This window comes from Lagopus leucura, unplaced genomic scaffold (genome assembly GCF_019238085.1).
Source record: "Lagopus leucura isolate 7727_CA_CO unplaced genomic scaffold, USGS_WTPT01 Super-Scaffold_73, whole genome shotgun sequence".
Classification (NCBI taxonomy): domain Eukaryota; kingdom Metazoa; phylum Chordata; class Aves; order Galliformes; family Phasianidae; genus Lagopus; species Lagopus leucura.
Window position 1 is genome coordinate 54,736,525 of NW_024962252.1, and position 17,801 is coordinate 54,754,325.

A 17,801-nucleotide genomic window follows, 5' to 3' on the forward strand; every position below is an offset into this window, starting at 1 on the left:
TTTCTCTCCAACATAATTTAGTTTTCAGTGTGGTATTTGCTGGATTAGGGTTTTGGACGGTTTGTGGAACATTTTTTATACTGTGCAGTGCTCAAGTGACGCAACTGCTTGTGTGGCAAATGTGTTGGTTTTTTTTCACTTTTGTTGAATTTGTTGTTCATCATTCCAGGTGTAATTGACCGATGGGAATTAATCCAGGCCCAAGCTCTAAGCAAGGAGCTAAGGATGAAGCAGAACCTTCAGCAATGGCAGCAGTTCAATTCTGACCTTAACAGCATTTGGGCTTGGTTAGGAGAAACAGAGGAAGAACTGGAGAAGCTCCGCCGCCTTGATCTCAGTACTGACATACAAACTATCGAGCTCAGGATTAGAAAATTGAAAGTGAGTTCTGTTTTTCTTTTCCATTATTTACTTCATAAACAGACCTGAATGCAACATGTATGTTAGTGAGGTTACTGACAGTTGCAGCTGGAATGCTCTGTTTTTCACATAGCTGATGACTGAAATCAGTAATTTCAGTGTGTTTTTATGAATAACCTTTTGGCAGAAAATACTAATACCAGTGGTATTTAGTATTTAATCCAAATTAATTTTTGAAATAGTAATTCTGTGGCTATTCTCTAATTCCAGAATGCATGGATAATTGATGCAGTTATCTAAGCTGATGAAAGGAAAATAAAGCCAAGTTAAATAAAATCTATTCAAGCTGGCAACAAAATAGCTATTTTCAAATAAATGCCTCTTTGGAACATATCTTGTGTGGAGGAAGGAGAGAGTGCCAAATGAGCTCTAGCCTAACTCACTGGTGTCATTCAATACAGCTTAGGGAAAAAAAATGGTCTCACATTGAAATACTCTTGTTGCTTCTTCAATTTTCTCAGGTGCATCAGGATCTGAATATTGCCTTTATGATCTCTTCTGGATATTTTGCAGCTGTAAAGGTCTGCAAATGTGGTGCTCCACAGCTTCCCATTCAGTTATTAGCATCTCATAAGCTTGGGCACAAAAATGTTGGGCCAATGTCAAAATGCACTGTAACCTATGCTAGGAATGAGGTGGAAAGATAGTAAAGACTGTTTCCAATGATGATCCATTTAAAGCATATTAGTGTTGGTCTTCACTGCAGTCCAAATATAGTTCCCATAAGTACTACAGAGGTCACTGTGACATGGGGCTTTTAAGTAAATGCTGTAAACTAGGTGGAAAAGGGTACATTTCATAAGAATCCTGTCCTTATCTCACCCACTCTTGGAAAGCCCATCAGTGCCCTCCAAACCAAAAGAGGTGGGGTTTCTTTTGTGGCTTCCAATATAAACAAATCAGTTTTTATACATGTTCTGCTTCTATAAATTGGAGTAAGTTGTTTATACTCCTTGTATGTTTTCCTTTCCCTCAGTAAAAGCTTTTATTTTAAAACACTGCTGACAGCAGTTTCCACTTGAAAACATGTTGGGTTTTTTTGTTTATCAGCACAACTGAGAAGTGAGGGCAAAAGTTTTATTGTGAGCAGAAGTACAATTGTCTTACAACTCCTTCAATTTTCTTGGGCCCTCCCTGTCTAAAATATCTGAAGTATTTGCCAGATCTTCAGAATTCAACTATGACTTCAGCCTTTTAAAAGTTTAATTGGCTTGTTCTAGTTTATGCTCACAGTAAAACTTTAATAGATGTTCAACAGTGAACACTTTCAGAGTCACACAGTGAGCACAGAAGTCTCATACACAGAGCAGAGGGGACTATTACAGTAAGATGCATTATGCAGTTGCAGAAGGCAAATGATTACATTCTTTTTGTACCTTCTCTGTTTGATTTTTCTGAAAGCTGCATGTTTTACTAATCTCTTTCTTCATTCTGTCCCCCTATTCCTTATCATTAAGGAGCTGCAGAAGGCAATTGATAACCGCAAAGCTATCATCTTATCCATCAACTTGTGCAGCTCAGAATTTACTCAATCTGACAGTGAAGAAAGCAAAAAACTCCAAGAGCGCCTGTCTCAGATGAACATCTGCTGGGATCACGTATGCAGTATGATCGAAGATTGGCGCTGCTCACTGCAAGATGCATTAATGCAGTGCCAGGTCTGTACTGTGTCTATTTAAATGGTCAGCATTAACATATCAAAGATGTAAACCATATAGTTACCTGATGTGCTTATTGTCCTGTCTGGAACTTGCCCATGCAAGATAATACAACTTCATCAAAGAGATACATGTGCACTACATTGAAGCATATGTTTCCAGAGTGATATTTTCTAAGTTTGTCATCACTTGAATATTATTCTCATATACTATTCTACACTTTCTTGTAAGTTACAGAATTCAACCTAAGCAGGACCTATTACGGGATAAACTGAAAACACAAATTTAACTGCTGTATCTCTGCTGTATGTCTGGTGTAAACTCATCATTTACAGGATTTCCATGAAATGAGCCATGGTTTGCTGCTCTGGTTAGAGAATATTGACAGAAGAAAAAATGAGATTGTGCCCATCAATCCAAACCTGGATTCAGAAATCCTACAGGATCATCACAGACTTCTAATGGTATGGCTATAATTATCCCTTTTTCTTCCAAAGCTCATCATCAGAAAAAAATGTATCTTTCTCTTCAGAGTTAGCACTGTATATTGTGTGAGGACTCATAGCTATGGGAATGAGGTCAGCAACTAGCTTTGTCATTTCCTTCAATAGCAGAACTGGAGATTTAAAAACTCGAGCAGCCTCGCTGCTGTCTGTGTTGCTGTCATTTTGCTTTTAGTGTTTTGTTTCCCTTAGTGAGAATTTGCTACAAACAGCAGAAGTATTAAGCAGTCAAAGGATGAATCACAAGCTATTCGTCAAATTTTAAGTGAACAGTTACCTATTTTACTTAGAGCTTCTCAAGCCTGGAAATGTTGATTCCTTCTTTTTTCTTTACATTTCTTTAATTTCAAGTGACTAGTTTTATGAATTCTTTGCTCTTTATTTTTTTCTTTCAAAAATAAATTCAATTTAAAAAATTTGCTGCTTGCCCTTGCAATAGCAAATCAGACGTGAACTGCTGGAATCTCAGTTGAAAGTGGTGTCACTGCAAGATATGTCCTGCCAATTGTTAGTCAATGCTGAAGGCAAGGACTGCCTTGAAGCCAAAGAAAAGGTGCATGTCATTGGAAACAGACTTAAGCTCCTCTTGAAAGAAGTCATACGTCACATAAAAGACCTAGAGAAAGCTCTAGACATTTCAAGTAGTCAGTTGGTGAGTGTCTCTTTATTCCTTGCTGCTTCTTGGGCACATTTCATGCTGCTTTAACTACATTTCTCTGATCAGTGCTGTTGGCCGTTTTTTCTGTTGTTTGCGTTACTTATCAAGAATGGTACACATTTAATCCTGAATATCACAAAGAAATTGTTATAATGTAAACATTCTTGTAATTTTTTAATCCAGCAGTTTTTTGCTATTTTGTATAGCAAGTTACCAGTTATCTTGGTTTTCTCATTCTGCCATTACTGATTCAGTGAATTGGCAAAGTATGTGAGATAATTATTCTAGCTGCAGTATTGAAAATTATAATGTCAGTTTTCACCTGAAAGGAAAATGTATTTCAATCTGAAGAAAAAAATAATAAGAGGCATAAAATAAATCTTGTAATTGGCTAACTAATCTCCCTCAGTGTTGAGCTGTACTGCAAATCTTCTCAAGTTATCTTGTAGTTCAAGGTATTTGGGGAGTTATGCATGCAAGTTTACCAACAGTGACAGGTGGCACAAAGTAAGGATTTCAAGGCTCTCTATTCACTTTCAAACTCTACATTTTATTTAAAGCCTTAGATTAGAAGAGTTCATAAGGTATGAGAGTTTGGCTGTTTTCACTTCTAGTGAGTTCTTGTCTGTTGGAGTGAAATCATGATGGTTCCTGCCTCTTCCAGTGATTAAAAGCCAATCAAAAAACCTTACTTTTTCCCTGTATTGCCCTTAGCAGAAAATGCTTCACCTAATACAGTTAACTTCTAGCTATATGTTTGTTTCTCTTCAGGAGCAACAGAGACAACATGTAATTCCTGAATCTTGTAAAAATTGCTAACAAATATTAACTGTTTGGGGTGGGGTTGTTGTTGTTGTTGTTTGCTTGTTTTGTTTTGTTTTGGAAATAATGCGGTAAAGATTTCACTCTGGGGTTATTGGGTTTTTTGAGCTTGCTTACCTGAACAGATGGTCTGATTCCATTCCTTCTGAATTTAGGATTTGTCCTCTTGGTCCTCTGCTGATGAATTAGACACATCAGGCTCAGTGAGTCCTGTATCTGGACAAAGCACACCAAGCAGACAGAGAACGGTAATTTTAAGTCATCAACTTTCTACCATCTGCTGGGTGGGAGTCTAGATGTCTACAGTAGCTCTAGCCAGCTGAAAGGCCCCCCATCTCACTTGATAGGAAAGGAAATGACATAAATTAAGAAAAAACACAGCTGCTTTCCCTGATCGTGCTGCATATCCCATCCTGCATGAAATCAGAATTGGTAAATACTATCTAAAACCAGGGCTGTCAGTGTGGTTGGTTTACCATGGTATGGCATGTCATGTCTCTTGTATTTTGCTCTAGTGATGGCAGCATCCCAAAGTCCGTTCTTGTCTGGTATAATCAGTCCTCCATTTCTGTTTGGCCTTCTCTTCAGAGAGCTGCTTCATTGAGAACCTCAATAAGAATTTCTTATTGAGGCTTTTGATGAATGGTTAAATAGAGCTGAAGGGCATACAACTTCGTTCAAAACAGCTAGCTGAACAGGACCTAACCAATGGCTGTGATGGCAGCTCTGGAGTTGCCTGTTTACATCGCTGGCACAAAATTCAAGAAATGTAGCAAATACATGCCTAGTACTTAACACTTCCATACTCTAAGCCCAAAATGGAACTGCAATTATTTTGTCTTTTTCTGCAATTCTATTGGTTGATTACTTCACTTTTTTCTTTTATAAAAAAATCATAATTTTTTTTTTTTTCCATTTGCACTTTTTGTAAAGCCTCTGAGTTCTGTCTTGATAAACTGTATGGCTCTTGAATTACTGTTTGTTTTTTTTCTTTTACATTCACTAGTTTCCTTTTAGATTCTAGTATGAGAATGTAAAGGAATACTGGCTTTTCAAACATAAGAAAAGAATATTAATCTTTACACTTTGCTACAGAAATCAATTTTTCAACTTTTGAATTTGAACTTAATTAATAAAAACTCTGATATCACAGATGTAACTAGAGAATCCCTGATCATAACAGGAAATAGAAAAGTGTCTTACCATAAAATCTTTTTCTCAAGAGTATGTAGAATTATAATAGATTGTCTGAACATTTTAATAAACATTTGTCTATCTCTAATTTTTTAGTGTTCATGTACATGACTACATTTTTTTCATTTTTCTTCATAATGTATAGCTAGATTTTATGACTACTTGGGCTATATAACTAACTCAAAATTGGGTCTGCTTTTTAGGCTTCTGTTTTCTTTTCAAGTAGATTTTTGGAGGCTGCTGTGATGTTGTTTAGAATTTCTGTTCCAAATATGCTGATGATAAATAACTAATACTAAATTTCCATCAGATTGATAGTCATTTAAATTCATTAAATATTCCAGCAATTCTAGGTGTAGGAATGTGCCTACAGTTATTTGACTTTATGGGGAAGGTGATGGAAAAGAGGCCAGACACTAGAGGGAGGCCTTCTGACCATATTTTTATCCCTGAGAATTAGTAATATTAATTTTTTTGCAAATACATTTTGAGATGTCTATATTTCCCCATATTCCACTCAGTTTCAATTTCACATTCTAAATTCTTTCGGCTGAATTGCCAGTGTTTTTTTATTTTTTTTATTTTTTTATTTTTAATTCAGAGTTCCTGGCTAGAAATGGAATGGCTAAAGTCTTATTTGTTTCACTGTATATGTTCCAATCATTTTCATACTCAGAAACAAAGAAAAGCCAGTTTCCTTGGTTCATGGGTATCAATCACTTCATTTGATTTGTTTTTGTTTCCTTTGCTGCACTTTTCATTTAGTTTCATCAGTAGCTTGTCTTTATTTGCCTGGACTGAACATTCTTCTTTCTTTACCCCCTGTTCATTGCAAACAGCCACGGGGCAAATGTAGTCTCTCACAGCCTGGACCCTCTGTCAGCAGTCCACATAGCAGGTACCTTATTCTCCTGGTTTCCGCACTCTGTTCTAGAACCCTAAGAGGATGATGGAAATTGGCTGTGATTCTCATCTGTCCACACTTAGTCTGAAAACTTCCCTTTTTTACTAGTTTGGCAAAAAGTGCTCTCAATTATTCCATATTCTTTATGAATAGAAATACTGGGTAATTCTTGAAAATCTGCAGCTTTTGCTTCCTGGAAAGGACATGCAATAGACATTTGTTTTTCATGTGGTGAGTCTGTGTTCACACTCACAATATCTAATAATGATTTTGGCATAATTTAACAGAAATGCCAGTCGGTTCATGGCAAACACTTTTCATCATCCTCTTTACCTCTAGATATTAAATTAAGGCAGGTAATAGGCCAGTATTCTAGAAATCACAAAAACCCACAGATCTGGATGAGACATACTAACATCCGTTGGTTTTTTTTTGTTGTTGTTGTTGGTTGGTTGGTTGTTTTTTGTTTTGTTTTGTTTTTTTTCTGTTCTGAAATGTTTTGTCCAGTTTGTGGGTTTTCAGTACATAACATTCAAAATTAAAAGTCATAATTCGAGGGGTTTTAAACTTGGGGTCACTTCCTCTCCCTGTCAGAAGACTGCAACGTAATGTGCTAATACTGCCATGACTCTTGCCTAGTGTTTGCATCCGTGTATTGCTCAGGGAGCAGCACTGCCCTATCTCTCTCTGACCAGTAGAGAGCAGACATGCAGCTACAGCTTCTTGCTTTCCACCTTGTTTCCAGCATCCTGTCATCTCTGCAGCTAACGGTGCTTCTGCGTTCTTTGTTGTTGTCAGTGTGATATGTGTACTTTCACTCTTTCACTGATCAAATCACTAGCCTGTAGAGCTACAAAATTAAAAAAAAATAACTGTAGTAAATCAACAGGCATATATACACAGTATGTATTAAGTGGAACTCTCATGCTATTCCAGCATCTTAGGCATTGAAAAGGGAACCTAAAATAATCAGAAAGTATGAGCAAGATACATTTGTACTTACAGTTATAAGTCCTAACGCTCATTTATTCTCCATATAAAAACATGCACTACATTTTAATTGCAACTCCCATTGAAGAGAAAGATTTGACGTTGGAAGGAAAGCAACATGACATTTAATATAGAGATTGAGCAATAGCCAGGCAGCAAAAAATACTTTGAGGTTACTATTTTTTTCCGTAAGCAAAATAAGTGTTTTATTAATCAAAATATGAATTAAATAATGAGTAAAATACTTACATTTGGATGTTCTCATAGACATTTATTTTTAAAAAATTGTTTGCTCTGTAAGTATGGCTAGCTACTGTGAGTGGTGTTGTAGTTGCAAAACTAACAGCACATAACAGCAGATAGAACAGATAAAGCATCTTTGACTGCTTCCACAGACATTAAGATTCTGTCTTGCTTTTAGGGATTTTTTTTTTTTTTTTTTTTTTTTTGCCTTTGAAACATAATGAAACCACATAGAAAATAGGTGACGTACATACATACATACCATCTTTCTGCCTGTAAGAGAAAGAGAATTTTTCCAGCTCCATCTGCTATGAAGCTTGGCATTCTGTTTCTTACAGGGAATGGGAAAAGGGAAGAGTGGGGCTTTACTCTGCAGCCATTAACAGCTAAGAGGAATGGAGAGTGTCTGTGGCAGATAAGCATGCTTGCGCTAGCAACACTGTACTCAAGAAACATACTGTGTTCATTCTTCCCCTCTCCTGTATGGTCCAACAGCCTATGTGAACCTGTTGAGAAGATTTCTCGCTGTAGGTGTGAGCAGCTGGCTCAGAGCACAGCTAGCAGTGCTTTGCTGCTTTGAGATCAGCCTTTATTCTAGCAGTGGCATTGGTGCGGCACCTTTCAGATCAAGTCTCTCCAGCACTGTTTATTAACACATCTTGTAGCAATACAAAACAATGTTCAATTTGTCATTCAGACAAGCATGGAATACGAATGAGTCACTGCTGAATAGGAAGTTTAATCAAATGCGCAAGCCAGACAGGTTGTGGTTGATGTATAATGTGGTTTTAACTGATAAAGCAGTACAAGCTGTCACTGTGTTCTTTAATATTTTGACACGCCTCTGATCAGAGTATTTTGTGTTTGATCTTGCACTGGATCAGCAAACCCTGTTAGAGTTTAGTATACAGGAGAACTCAAGTCAGTTTTAAAATGTGTATCACATAGGTGGTTGTGAAAGGAAGTTCATTTAGGGATCATGTTTTGTGTATACCAAATGTGCTATCGCTTTGCCTTTCCATTATCACAGCAGAAAGAAAAAAAAAAAAAAAAAAAGCCTATGCAGTGTGATGCTAAGCAAGTTGTAAGTAACACTGTGGATTTAATTAAACACTCCTTTGAGAGGTATTAGTGTTGCTGCATTAAGTGGGAAAAGCAAATCCAAGAAGCAGCTCCTCTTCCTTCATCAGCATAATAGAGCTGTCGTAAATGCATACCTGGATCTGTGCCTGTGGATTTTTTCAGGTAATTAAAATGTTAAAAAGATTAAAATAATTGTTCAATTTGCTCAGGACTGTTTACATTGTCTCTCTTGAGCAGCTCTATTCATGTCTTGGCGCCACAGTGCCAACCTCCATTTCCTGCTCTGCCCAAGCCTTCCCAAATGACTAGTGGATGTTTAAAGGTCACTTGCTGTTCTTGGAGCAGACCAGGCCACAGAACTCTTCATGGCTTTGGCCACAAAACGGCAGTCATTGCCATGCAGTAGTTTAGATAGGAGCTTTTCACTTGGATTGTCATTGTTATTCTTCCTGCTCTTTCCTTTATTCTCGCTTACTGTTTGTTAAAATTCTTACTTAACTACCTATATGAGCACTTGTCTCTTCAAAGCCAGGGTGAGATTGGAGTCACGTGATTGTGAGAGGTAGGCAGAGAAGTGAATTCGTAACTCAGCCAACCACAGTCACTTTTAGAGAGTCTCAAGCCGACAAGAGGAATCATTGCATGCTCTCGAGGGCAGAACATCATACCACCTCATAACTTTAGTGAGCTCCATCTTAATAAAATCATCATCAGTGGAATTGGTTTCTTTTCACAGCTATTTTACATCATTGTCTTTTACCTATTTGTCGAACAACAGCTCTAAATTTCTTTCTTCACTACCATCAGTGTGAACTTCCAAATGTATAGCAGAAGGTTTTATTGCTACTTTGCATACTGTAATCTTAAATTCTTTGCTATACTTCTAAAGCCTTTATCTGACCACTGAAGTCGTCGACCACTGAGGTCGTCACCCACTTTTCTTTGTGTAATAAGCCAATCCTAGTTTGTATTTACAAAGACTTTCATCTTCTGTCATCCTAAAAATTAATTTTGCTGTTCTTACATTCTGTGCAGCACTCTTTTCATAAATGTATTAAATTCAGACTCGTCTTTGATTAACTCCAGTAATAACATTCTACTATCCCAGTAGTGACCCTCAGTATGACTGTTGTCCCCTTACCACTTCCCCATTAAACTCCATTTATTCTTATAATTTGCTTGAATGATAAATTCTTCTATTATAATATTTCAGATGTTTTCTGCAGTCCAGATGGATTAGTTCAACCATATTTTTCTTCTCAGAATAAATAAATAATGATTTAAAAAAAAAAAAAAATCAGTCATCTTTAAGTGCAGGTACTCATCTGAGATGAAATTAAAGTTCAATTTGCTCATCTGATCTGTAGCCTGCTAAATTAGGTTCTCCTCTCTTGAAATGCTTCAGAAAGAGCTTCAATTTCTCTGACATTAGAAAAAATCCCACAGTAAGAGTAACTATTGGTTGCAGTTCTGAGGTTAGTTAATGAGATTTCTTGGCATGAAGAAGCTTACAGTTGACCAGACCTGCAGCTGTGCCTCCAACTTCATTTAGTTGTCAGGAATTGTCCTTGGAGCAAGTAGCAGGTGGTCTTACTTCCTTTCCTTGAGAAACAGCAGCCAGTATGACAAATGGTAGAGCAGTCAGATGAGAGACAGCAGAAGATAGATGCAAGAGAAGGAAATTACATTTTTCTCAAAAATAGTAAACAGTACTTCAGCTTTCCCTTCTTCTATTGCAGTAAATAGGATATTGGCCCCTTCTCTATAATGATCATTTTTTGTTAATAGTGTATGTATATTTTTAACCCTCTTTCCTTACCAAATCCATTAAACACTCTAAGCTGAACATTCAATTTTTCAGCTAATTATGTCCATTACAGACGAGTACCTGCAATAAACTGTGACAGTACAGCACTTGAACTTTTTAGAACTCACCCTCTGAAGATGTTTTCTTGTTTCATTCATTGTTTGTTGAATTTTTTCCATCCAGTATTAGAAACTGTTGTTCAACATCCTACTCCACTGCAGAAGAAGTATTTTGAGATTCTTTGACATAAAGTGTTAATTTTTGAAAGAAAATCTATAACCAGTTATGCAGTTCACACATATTTACACTCTTTCTTCCTGCTTTTAGTGATGGTGTTTGGTTAGGGTTGGTTGATTGGTTTTGCTTTAAGTAAATCATAAAACAAACTATTCTACTGCACCAATAGGAAAAGCCTAAAAAACAAAAAGATAGATGATTTTGATTCTGCTTTAAGAGAAATGCCTCCTACTGCCCCAGAATAACTCTATCAATGGAGGATCAATGAAGAAAATTCACACTTTACTCATTATGAAACAGCTGTTACCAGCTACAGAAATATAGCCTTTTTTATGCTTGGAAGGTAATTAAGCACTCCTTGTTCCCTTTGTTCCTACCTCAGCCCATTGACTCTCTGTCCTGGTGTTCTTGGACAGTAAAGTTCTGATCTAATTGAACTTTAATATGGAATGCTCTGATGCTGTTAAATGTGCCATATCCTTTCAGTGTGTTCTTTTTAATATGTGATCTTGCATAATTCAATAAGCAGCTTTCCATCCAGGCAACAATAACGTGGATCCAAACAGTATGTGATTTTTTGTTTTGATCATCACTCCTTCCTGAGATATTTAAGTCAAGTTAATCATTTAACTTACTCAAGTTTTCTTTGTATCTGTTGATCGTAACAAACTCTATGAAGTGTCTGGCTTTCTTGGAGTCAACATATTAGGATGATACATATGTATGAACAAGACATAAAAATAATCTCAAGCACAGAAAGAATTATTTCCTGATCATGTGTGAAAGGGGCCTGATATAGTTTTGAAGTTGATATTTGGTCTTTGCATGCTTTTTCACATCAATTCAGATTCGATTTGAAAGGGGAAGGGGAAGGCAGGGAGATACCATGAAGACCTATTTGCATGACTGAGGAGAATTTAACCTTGTCCAGCAGGCCTGATCTCCTATGCCTTTAAGTTGAAACTAAGTACATCCTTATGAGTATCTTTATCTCTTATAGTCATCTATAGGCTTTCTCAGGCTTCATAAACACAGCAAGCATACACAATTTTATAGTAACATGTCTATTGCAAAATTTGCAACAATGTTTGCATGGAAGAATTCTTGAAACTAATGATGTAAAGGCTGTAAATTCTTCTATTTTTATCTAGCTAAAATACAATATTTTTCCATCATTCTAATGTTAACTTGCAGAAATTCTCTTTTCAGTACTTCACTTACTCAAAATCTGTTATCCGTATATTAGAGCTCTGGTAGTTTCAGTCAGAAGGGAAAATGTGAAATTTGTATCTTTGTCTTTTATTAAAAATATCTTGTATTTTTATGCTTAAATTGAAGTGTCCCTTTGGGAATGTTTGGAAATGTCTTCTATTGACATATGATAGATGTATGCCACACACATCCATAAGACAAAAGGGGAAAATCACTCAGATGGTGAGGGTATCTGGTCAGTTGAGCAAATAAATTTTAACAGCTGATTCAGTGCAAGATTCAAAATACAATGTACTTTGTACAAAATGAATCTCTACTGCCTGGAGACTGGTGTATTAATTAACTGAATATTGACATAAGGATCTTATTTCACTATACACTGAGGAATATAAGGAAATGAATTTAGAAACTTCTGACAACCAAATGCAGTTTCTGTTTTAAAAGAGGAGGATTGTTTTTTAGGCAGTGTGTAGTGAAAGTATGTGACAAGCGTGTTTACTTTCTATATCTCAGTGCTCTAAGTGGAGAGTCTTCCCTATAACTGATGAAGGGGCACGTTATTCACCATTCTGTAGTGAATATTTGATGTTTTCATATCCAGTCCAGACATATGAGATCTCTTAAGACTGTTGGGGAGTGTTCAGTGAAAAATAACTCCGCTGTTTTCAGTCAGTGTGTACAAATCCTAAACCAGCCTTCAGGGATAGCTGAGTACCCAGGGGCAACCTCTGCTGCAGCAATGTTTTACTCACCTGTCCATTTTCTTTTCTCAGGTCCATAAGAGATGGCTCAGGTTCCTCCCCTTCTGAGGCTGGGCCAGCATGGCAGCACCCGTCCTTCTTCCTCAGAGTCCTCAGAGCTGCTCTGCCACTACAGCTCCTTTTGCTGCTCCTGATCGGGCTGGCTTGCCTGGTTCCAATGACTGAGGAGGACTACAGCTGTACAATGGCCAACAACTTTGCCCGCTCTTTCCATCCCATGTTAAAATACATGAATGGTCCACCCCCGTTATGAAGTTGTGAGACAGCAGGTGATCTTGCTGGAGTAGTAGCCAGGAGGCAGTGTGGTTTTAAAAAGTGACAACATTCAGTGTGGCAGCTTTACATATCTGCTGTTGCCACCACAGTGTCTGTATCGTTTTCTACTGGCACCCAGTAACACATCAGTCCATCAGTTCCAAACTGCAGAACGTATTACCTGAGTAGCATTGTTTCAGTATTTACATCCTGGGCACCAAGGAGGATGTGATGTGTGTGGGGGTTAAATATCCTTCAATCCATCATTCTGGATCTTTTAGCCACTTAATACCCAGGTCATTGCCCTGTACTATGCATAGCTGAGAACTGGATACTGTAGATCCTTTCCTGTGTGCTGCTCTATATGAGCCATTAGCCTGTCTTCGTTAATTGCCCTCTCAGTATCTACAGTAAATAAAATAGCCAGTGCTAAAGAACTTTTAGAGCCTTTGTAAACATACAATTTTAAAGGATCTTATATGGCAGTGTATTATCCCCTGTGATTTCTGTTTTGGGCATGGTGTTCTAACCTTTGCTTTGGATGTACAAGGTGTAAATCTGTTAAGCACTTTTTTAAGGTTTAAAAAATGGATGTAATAAATGAGATCATAAAAGGTTTTATGAAGAAAAATGTTGAATGTCGAGTTGAAAAACAAAGAACATATTTATGTATGTACAGTTTGCTAAGCCAAGTTTTGTTTGTATTGATTTCTTTGCATTTATTATAGATACCATAAAATATTTTGTCTACGTGCTTTTTAAGGACAACTGTGAGAGCCTCTAAGTTTAGAATATGTATGGTATAAAGAAAAATAGCTGCACTTCTAAAAATAATTAAAAAATGCTATAACAAATTAGCAGTATTGAGTATATGTTAGAATAAGGTCATCTGGATAATGTCTCAAGTGGTGATATACAAGGCAAAGTGCTATGTCTACTGTAGAATAATACTAGCTGAACAACAGCATTTAGAGGAGCCAAAATAAAGCTCCCTTTTCGGATAAGTGTAATATTTTCTTGGAAAGGATACCGTATGTCAACAAGGTATCTTCAGTGTCTGAGACCTAGACTTGGATTGATACAAGTATATATTCTTCTGCAGTCTTAGTTTCTTTCATTGATATTCAGAAGTTATGCTGTCTATAATCACTATTTGAGTAGACAAAGATAAATAATACACTTTTAAAGTATAAAAATGAGCTGTTATTTGCTTAAGGATTCATAAAATTAACCTTTCCTCTCTTTTTTGGTATCATTCTCTATGGTAACATAACTTATGGGAATGGTAATCAATGCACCTACATTAATAACTTAATAGTTAGCTCACTTTACAACTGTTAGTCCAGATCTCTGTATTCTTTGGACATTCCTTCATCAGCCAGTGGTTTTGATGGCTGAGTTTTTGTTGGGTGGTTGCTGCTTCTTTTTTTTTTTTTTTCTCTTTCTTTTTTTTTAAAGGAAAGCATTATTTATACTGAAAAGGCTAATTTACTGAGAAGGTTGCCTCCAATTCATGTTTTCTTGTCTATTGTTTGTGATCTCATGGAAGGAGATGTTATCTGAAAGGTAGTTGTGATTATCAAACTACAGAAGAGAGCTTTATCTGCTGAAGGAAGCAGGAAAAAAATCACAAGTGAGACCTGTGTTTGTTTCTTATGATATTTAAAAACTGGAGAGGTAAGGAGGTTTGAAGGCAGGTGTTTAGGAGGAAGAGGAGAGTACAAGGAAAAGAGTTTTGTTTCAGTGATTTTGGTGCAATTAATAAAGTATACCAGAAAATAGAAAGGATAGCACCTGGCATGTTTAAATTGCAATCTGACATTTGATTTTTGCCAGCTACTTTGCCATTCTGTAGTCCCTGCTTTTTGAAATCTCTAATTATGTGCACGTATGACCCATTCAGAACTGAATTTTTTACATTTTGACACAGCATCCTCCTTCTCTACAGCTCTCTCTAATTCCCGGCAGCAAGATGATGCTGAAAGTGCTGCAAAGCCCTACACTTTATGGAGGAGCAGTGTGAACTGTTGCTTATTTTAGTTGGTGGTGTTGACCATTTTCCAGTGTGTACCTCCTTGGCTCACCCTTGCCCTGCAACTCATATCTGAACTTGCAGAATGGATGAAAAAGGGTGCCCTGCTTAATGAAGGCTATAGGGGTGAGCAGAATTGGGGTGTTTTTTGTTGTTGGTTTTTTTGGTTTTTTTTTGGTTTTTTTTTTTTTTTTTTTTTTTTTTTGATTGTTTACTTATTGTACTCAGCTTCATCCTGATTTTTTTTTTGTTTCTTATTGCATTTATTGTCCTTGGAGAATATTTTTGCACTAAAAAATTTAGTATAAGAGAGAAAGAGTAATGTTGGTTCAGATTAACACATTTATATAAAATTCTTTCCATGCTAACTGCCCAAGGATATTTGAATCCTTTGGTCAGCTGTCACAGCTGTTTCTGCATTTTTTGCCATTATTAGTTACATCACTTCTCCGTGTGTCCTCCTTCAGCCTGTATTGCTGTTTCATCTACTTACATTTTGCTTGTCATTCATTTCTCTGTAGACTCCATTTATTTTCCTCTGTCCCTCCCTGAGTCCTATGTCATTCACCTTTTTGATTTCCGAAGAGAAAATCTCTACCACTTAAATTGGTTTGAGAAATAGGCTCCTCAAAAGGGAGTTTCCTACCCCCAAGCTGATTCCATTATGACTTCAAATGTGTCTTTTTTAGAACTGGATATTGATCCTCAAAACTGGCATGTAGCAGGCAAAAATGAAACAAATGCCCAGCTGTTTCTCAGGCTCCCATTAAAGCACATTTCATCCAATGAATACCAGTGACTTGAAGACTGCAAAGCAAGGCAGGTGACATCAGCATATGTGTTGATAACTACATAATGTACTATGGGAAATGAGGCAAGTTTAGAGGAAAAACAGGATTCTCAGAGTATCTTCAATTATTACAGCCTGTGGCATTAGCCAACTTTGCAGCCTAGGAGTCGTCCAGCTGAGGTGAGGTTGCTCTTTCTGCCTATCTTTATTTCATAGAATCACAGAATCACACAGAATAGCCAGGGTTGGAAGAGACCTCAAGAATCATGAATCTCCAACCCCTCTGCCACATGCAGGGCCATCAACCTTTCCATTTTACACTAGACCAGGCTGCCCAGGACCCCATCCAATCTGGCCTTGAACACCTCTAGGGACAGGGCATCCACAACCTCTCTGGGCAGCTGTTCCAGCACCTCACCACTCTCTGTAAAGAACTTCCCCCTGACATCCAACCTAAATCTTCCTTCCCTCAACTTAAAACCATTTCCCCTTGTTTTCCAGTTATTTACCCTTGTAAAGAGTTGATTCCCCTCCTGTTTGTAGGCTCCCTTTAGGTGCTGAAAGGCTGCAATGAGGTCACTCTGCAGCCTTCTTTTCTCCAGGCTGAACAAGCCCAGCTCTCTCAGCCTGTCTTTGTAGGGGGAGGTGCTCCAGGTCCCTGATCATCTTTGTGGCTCTCCTCTGGACCCTCTCCAACAGCTCTCTGTCTTTCTTGTACTGGGGGCTCCAGACCTGGACACAGTACTCCGGATGGGGCCTCAGAAGAGCAGAGTAAAGGGGGACAATCACCTCCCTGTCCCTGCTGGCCACCCCTCTTCTGATGGAGCCCAGGATCCCATTTGCTTTCTGAGCTGCAAGAACAAACTGCTGGCTCATGTTCAGCTTTTCATCCATCAGGACTCCAGGTCTTTCTCTGCAGGGCTGCTCTCAAGGACTGCTCCTTCCACTCTGTATGGATGCCCAGGATTCCTCTGGCCCAAGTGCAAATCCTTGCACTTTGCTCTGTTGAACCTCATCAGGTTCACCCGGGCCCACCTTTCAAGCCTGTTGAGGTCCCTCTGAATGGCATCCCTTCCTTCAACCGTGTCAACCACACCACTCAGCTTGGTGTCGTCACCAAACTTGCTGAGGGTGCACTCAATTCCATCATCAATGTCATTGATGATGATGTTAAAGAGCACCAGTCCCAAGACAGACTCTGGGGGATGATGCTCATTACCAGCCTCCACCTGGACTTAGAACCATTGATGACTACCCTCTGTTTGGGGCCTTTCAACCAATTTCTTATCCATCGAGTGGTCCACCCAGCAAATCTGTTGTAGGCAATGCAACACAAACCCACACCCCTCCAATTTGGAGATAAGGATGTGGTGGAGAACCATGTCAAAGGACTCGCTCAAGTCCAGGTAAATGACATTGGTCACCTTTACCTTGTCCACCAATGCCGTCACTCCATCATAGAAAGCCACCAGATTGGTTAAGCATGACCTTCTCCTGCTGAAGCCATTTTACTGGGAGGCTGTCCTACAGGAGTTAGATTTAAAAGCTTTTTAAGAAATGTACATACTAGAATTCAAGATGCCCTGCCTTTATTCTTCAGTTATTTACTCTCTATAGCAGATGACCAATTTACAGATCAGAATCTATAAATAGACAGGACTGAATTCTGGTAACATGCTTTGATTCTTGGCTGCAAGACCTGGGGGAAAGTGATAAAGAAGTTGTCAAAATCTGGGAACATCCATAGAATCATAAAATGGTTTATTATGGAAGGGATCCTTAAGATAATCTAGTTCTAACCCCCCTCCTATAGGCAGGGACAACTCCCTTTAGACTGGGCCTGGCCTTGAATGCTTCCAGGGAGGGGGCATTCACAGCCTCACTGGGCAACTTGTTCCAGTGTCTCATCTTCACAGTAAAGAATTCCTTCCTTATACCTAGTCTGAATCTACCCTCTTCCAATATAAAACCATTTCCTTTTTCCTGTCACTACATGCCCCTATAAAACGTCTCTCGTCATCTTTTGTAGGCCCAGTACAGGTACTAGAAGGCCGCTATAAGGTCCCTCTGGACCCTTCTCTCCTCTAGACTCAAGTGTACCAACTCTCAGCATGTCCTGGTGCAGGAGGTGCTCTAGCCCTTTGATCATCTTTGTGACCCTCCTCTGGACCTGCTCCAACAGCTTGATGTCCTACTATTGGGGGACACAGAACTGGATGCAGTACTCCAGGT

At 38.2% G+C, this 17,801-nt stretch overlaps 1 protein-coding gene across 2 annotated transcripts in view; it reads left to right on the forward strand.

Moving 5' to 3' along the window:
• Positions 1 to 14,532, forward strand: part of SYNE1 (spectrin repeat containing nuclear envelope protein 1) — a 275,315-nt gene extending 260,783 nt beyond the window's left edge. The window contains exons 138-144 of one of the 2 annotated variants that reach the window (XM_042893607.1): positions 170 to 381; positions 1,878 to 2,078; positions 2,414 to 2,542; positions 3,021 to 3,233; positions 4,217 to 4,309; positions 6,095 to 6,153; positions 12,505 to 14,532. In XM_042893607.1, coding sequence (XP_042749541.1) covers positions 170 to 381; positions 1,878 to 2,078; positions 2,414 to 2,542; positions 3,021 to 3,233; positions 4,217 to 4,309; positions 6,095 to 6,153; positions 12,505 to 12,745 — 1,148 coding nt within the window. In that variant the 3' untranslated portion in view covers positions 12,746 to 14,532. The remainder of the gene's footprint in view (positions 1 to 169; positions 382 to 1,877; positions 2,079 to 2,413; positions 2,543 to 3,020; positions 3,234 to 4,216; positions 4,310 to 6,094; positions 6,154 to 12,504) is intronic. The other variant, XM_042893598.1, reaches the window with a different exon arrangement.
• Positions 14,533 to 17,801: the final 3,269 nt, after the last annotated feature.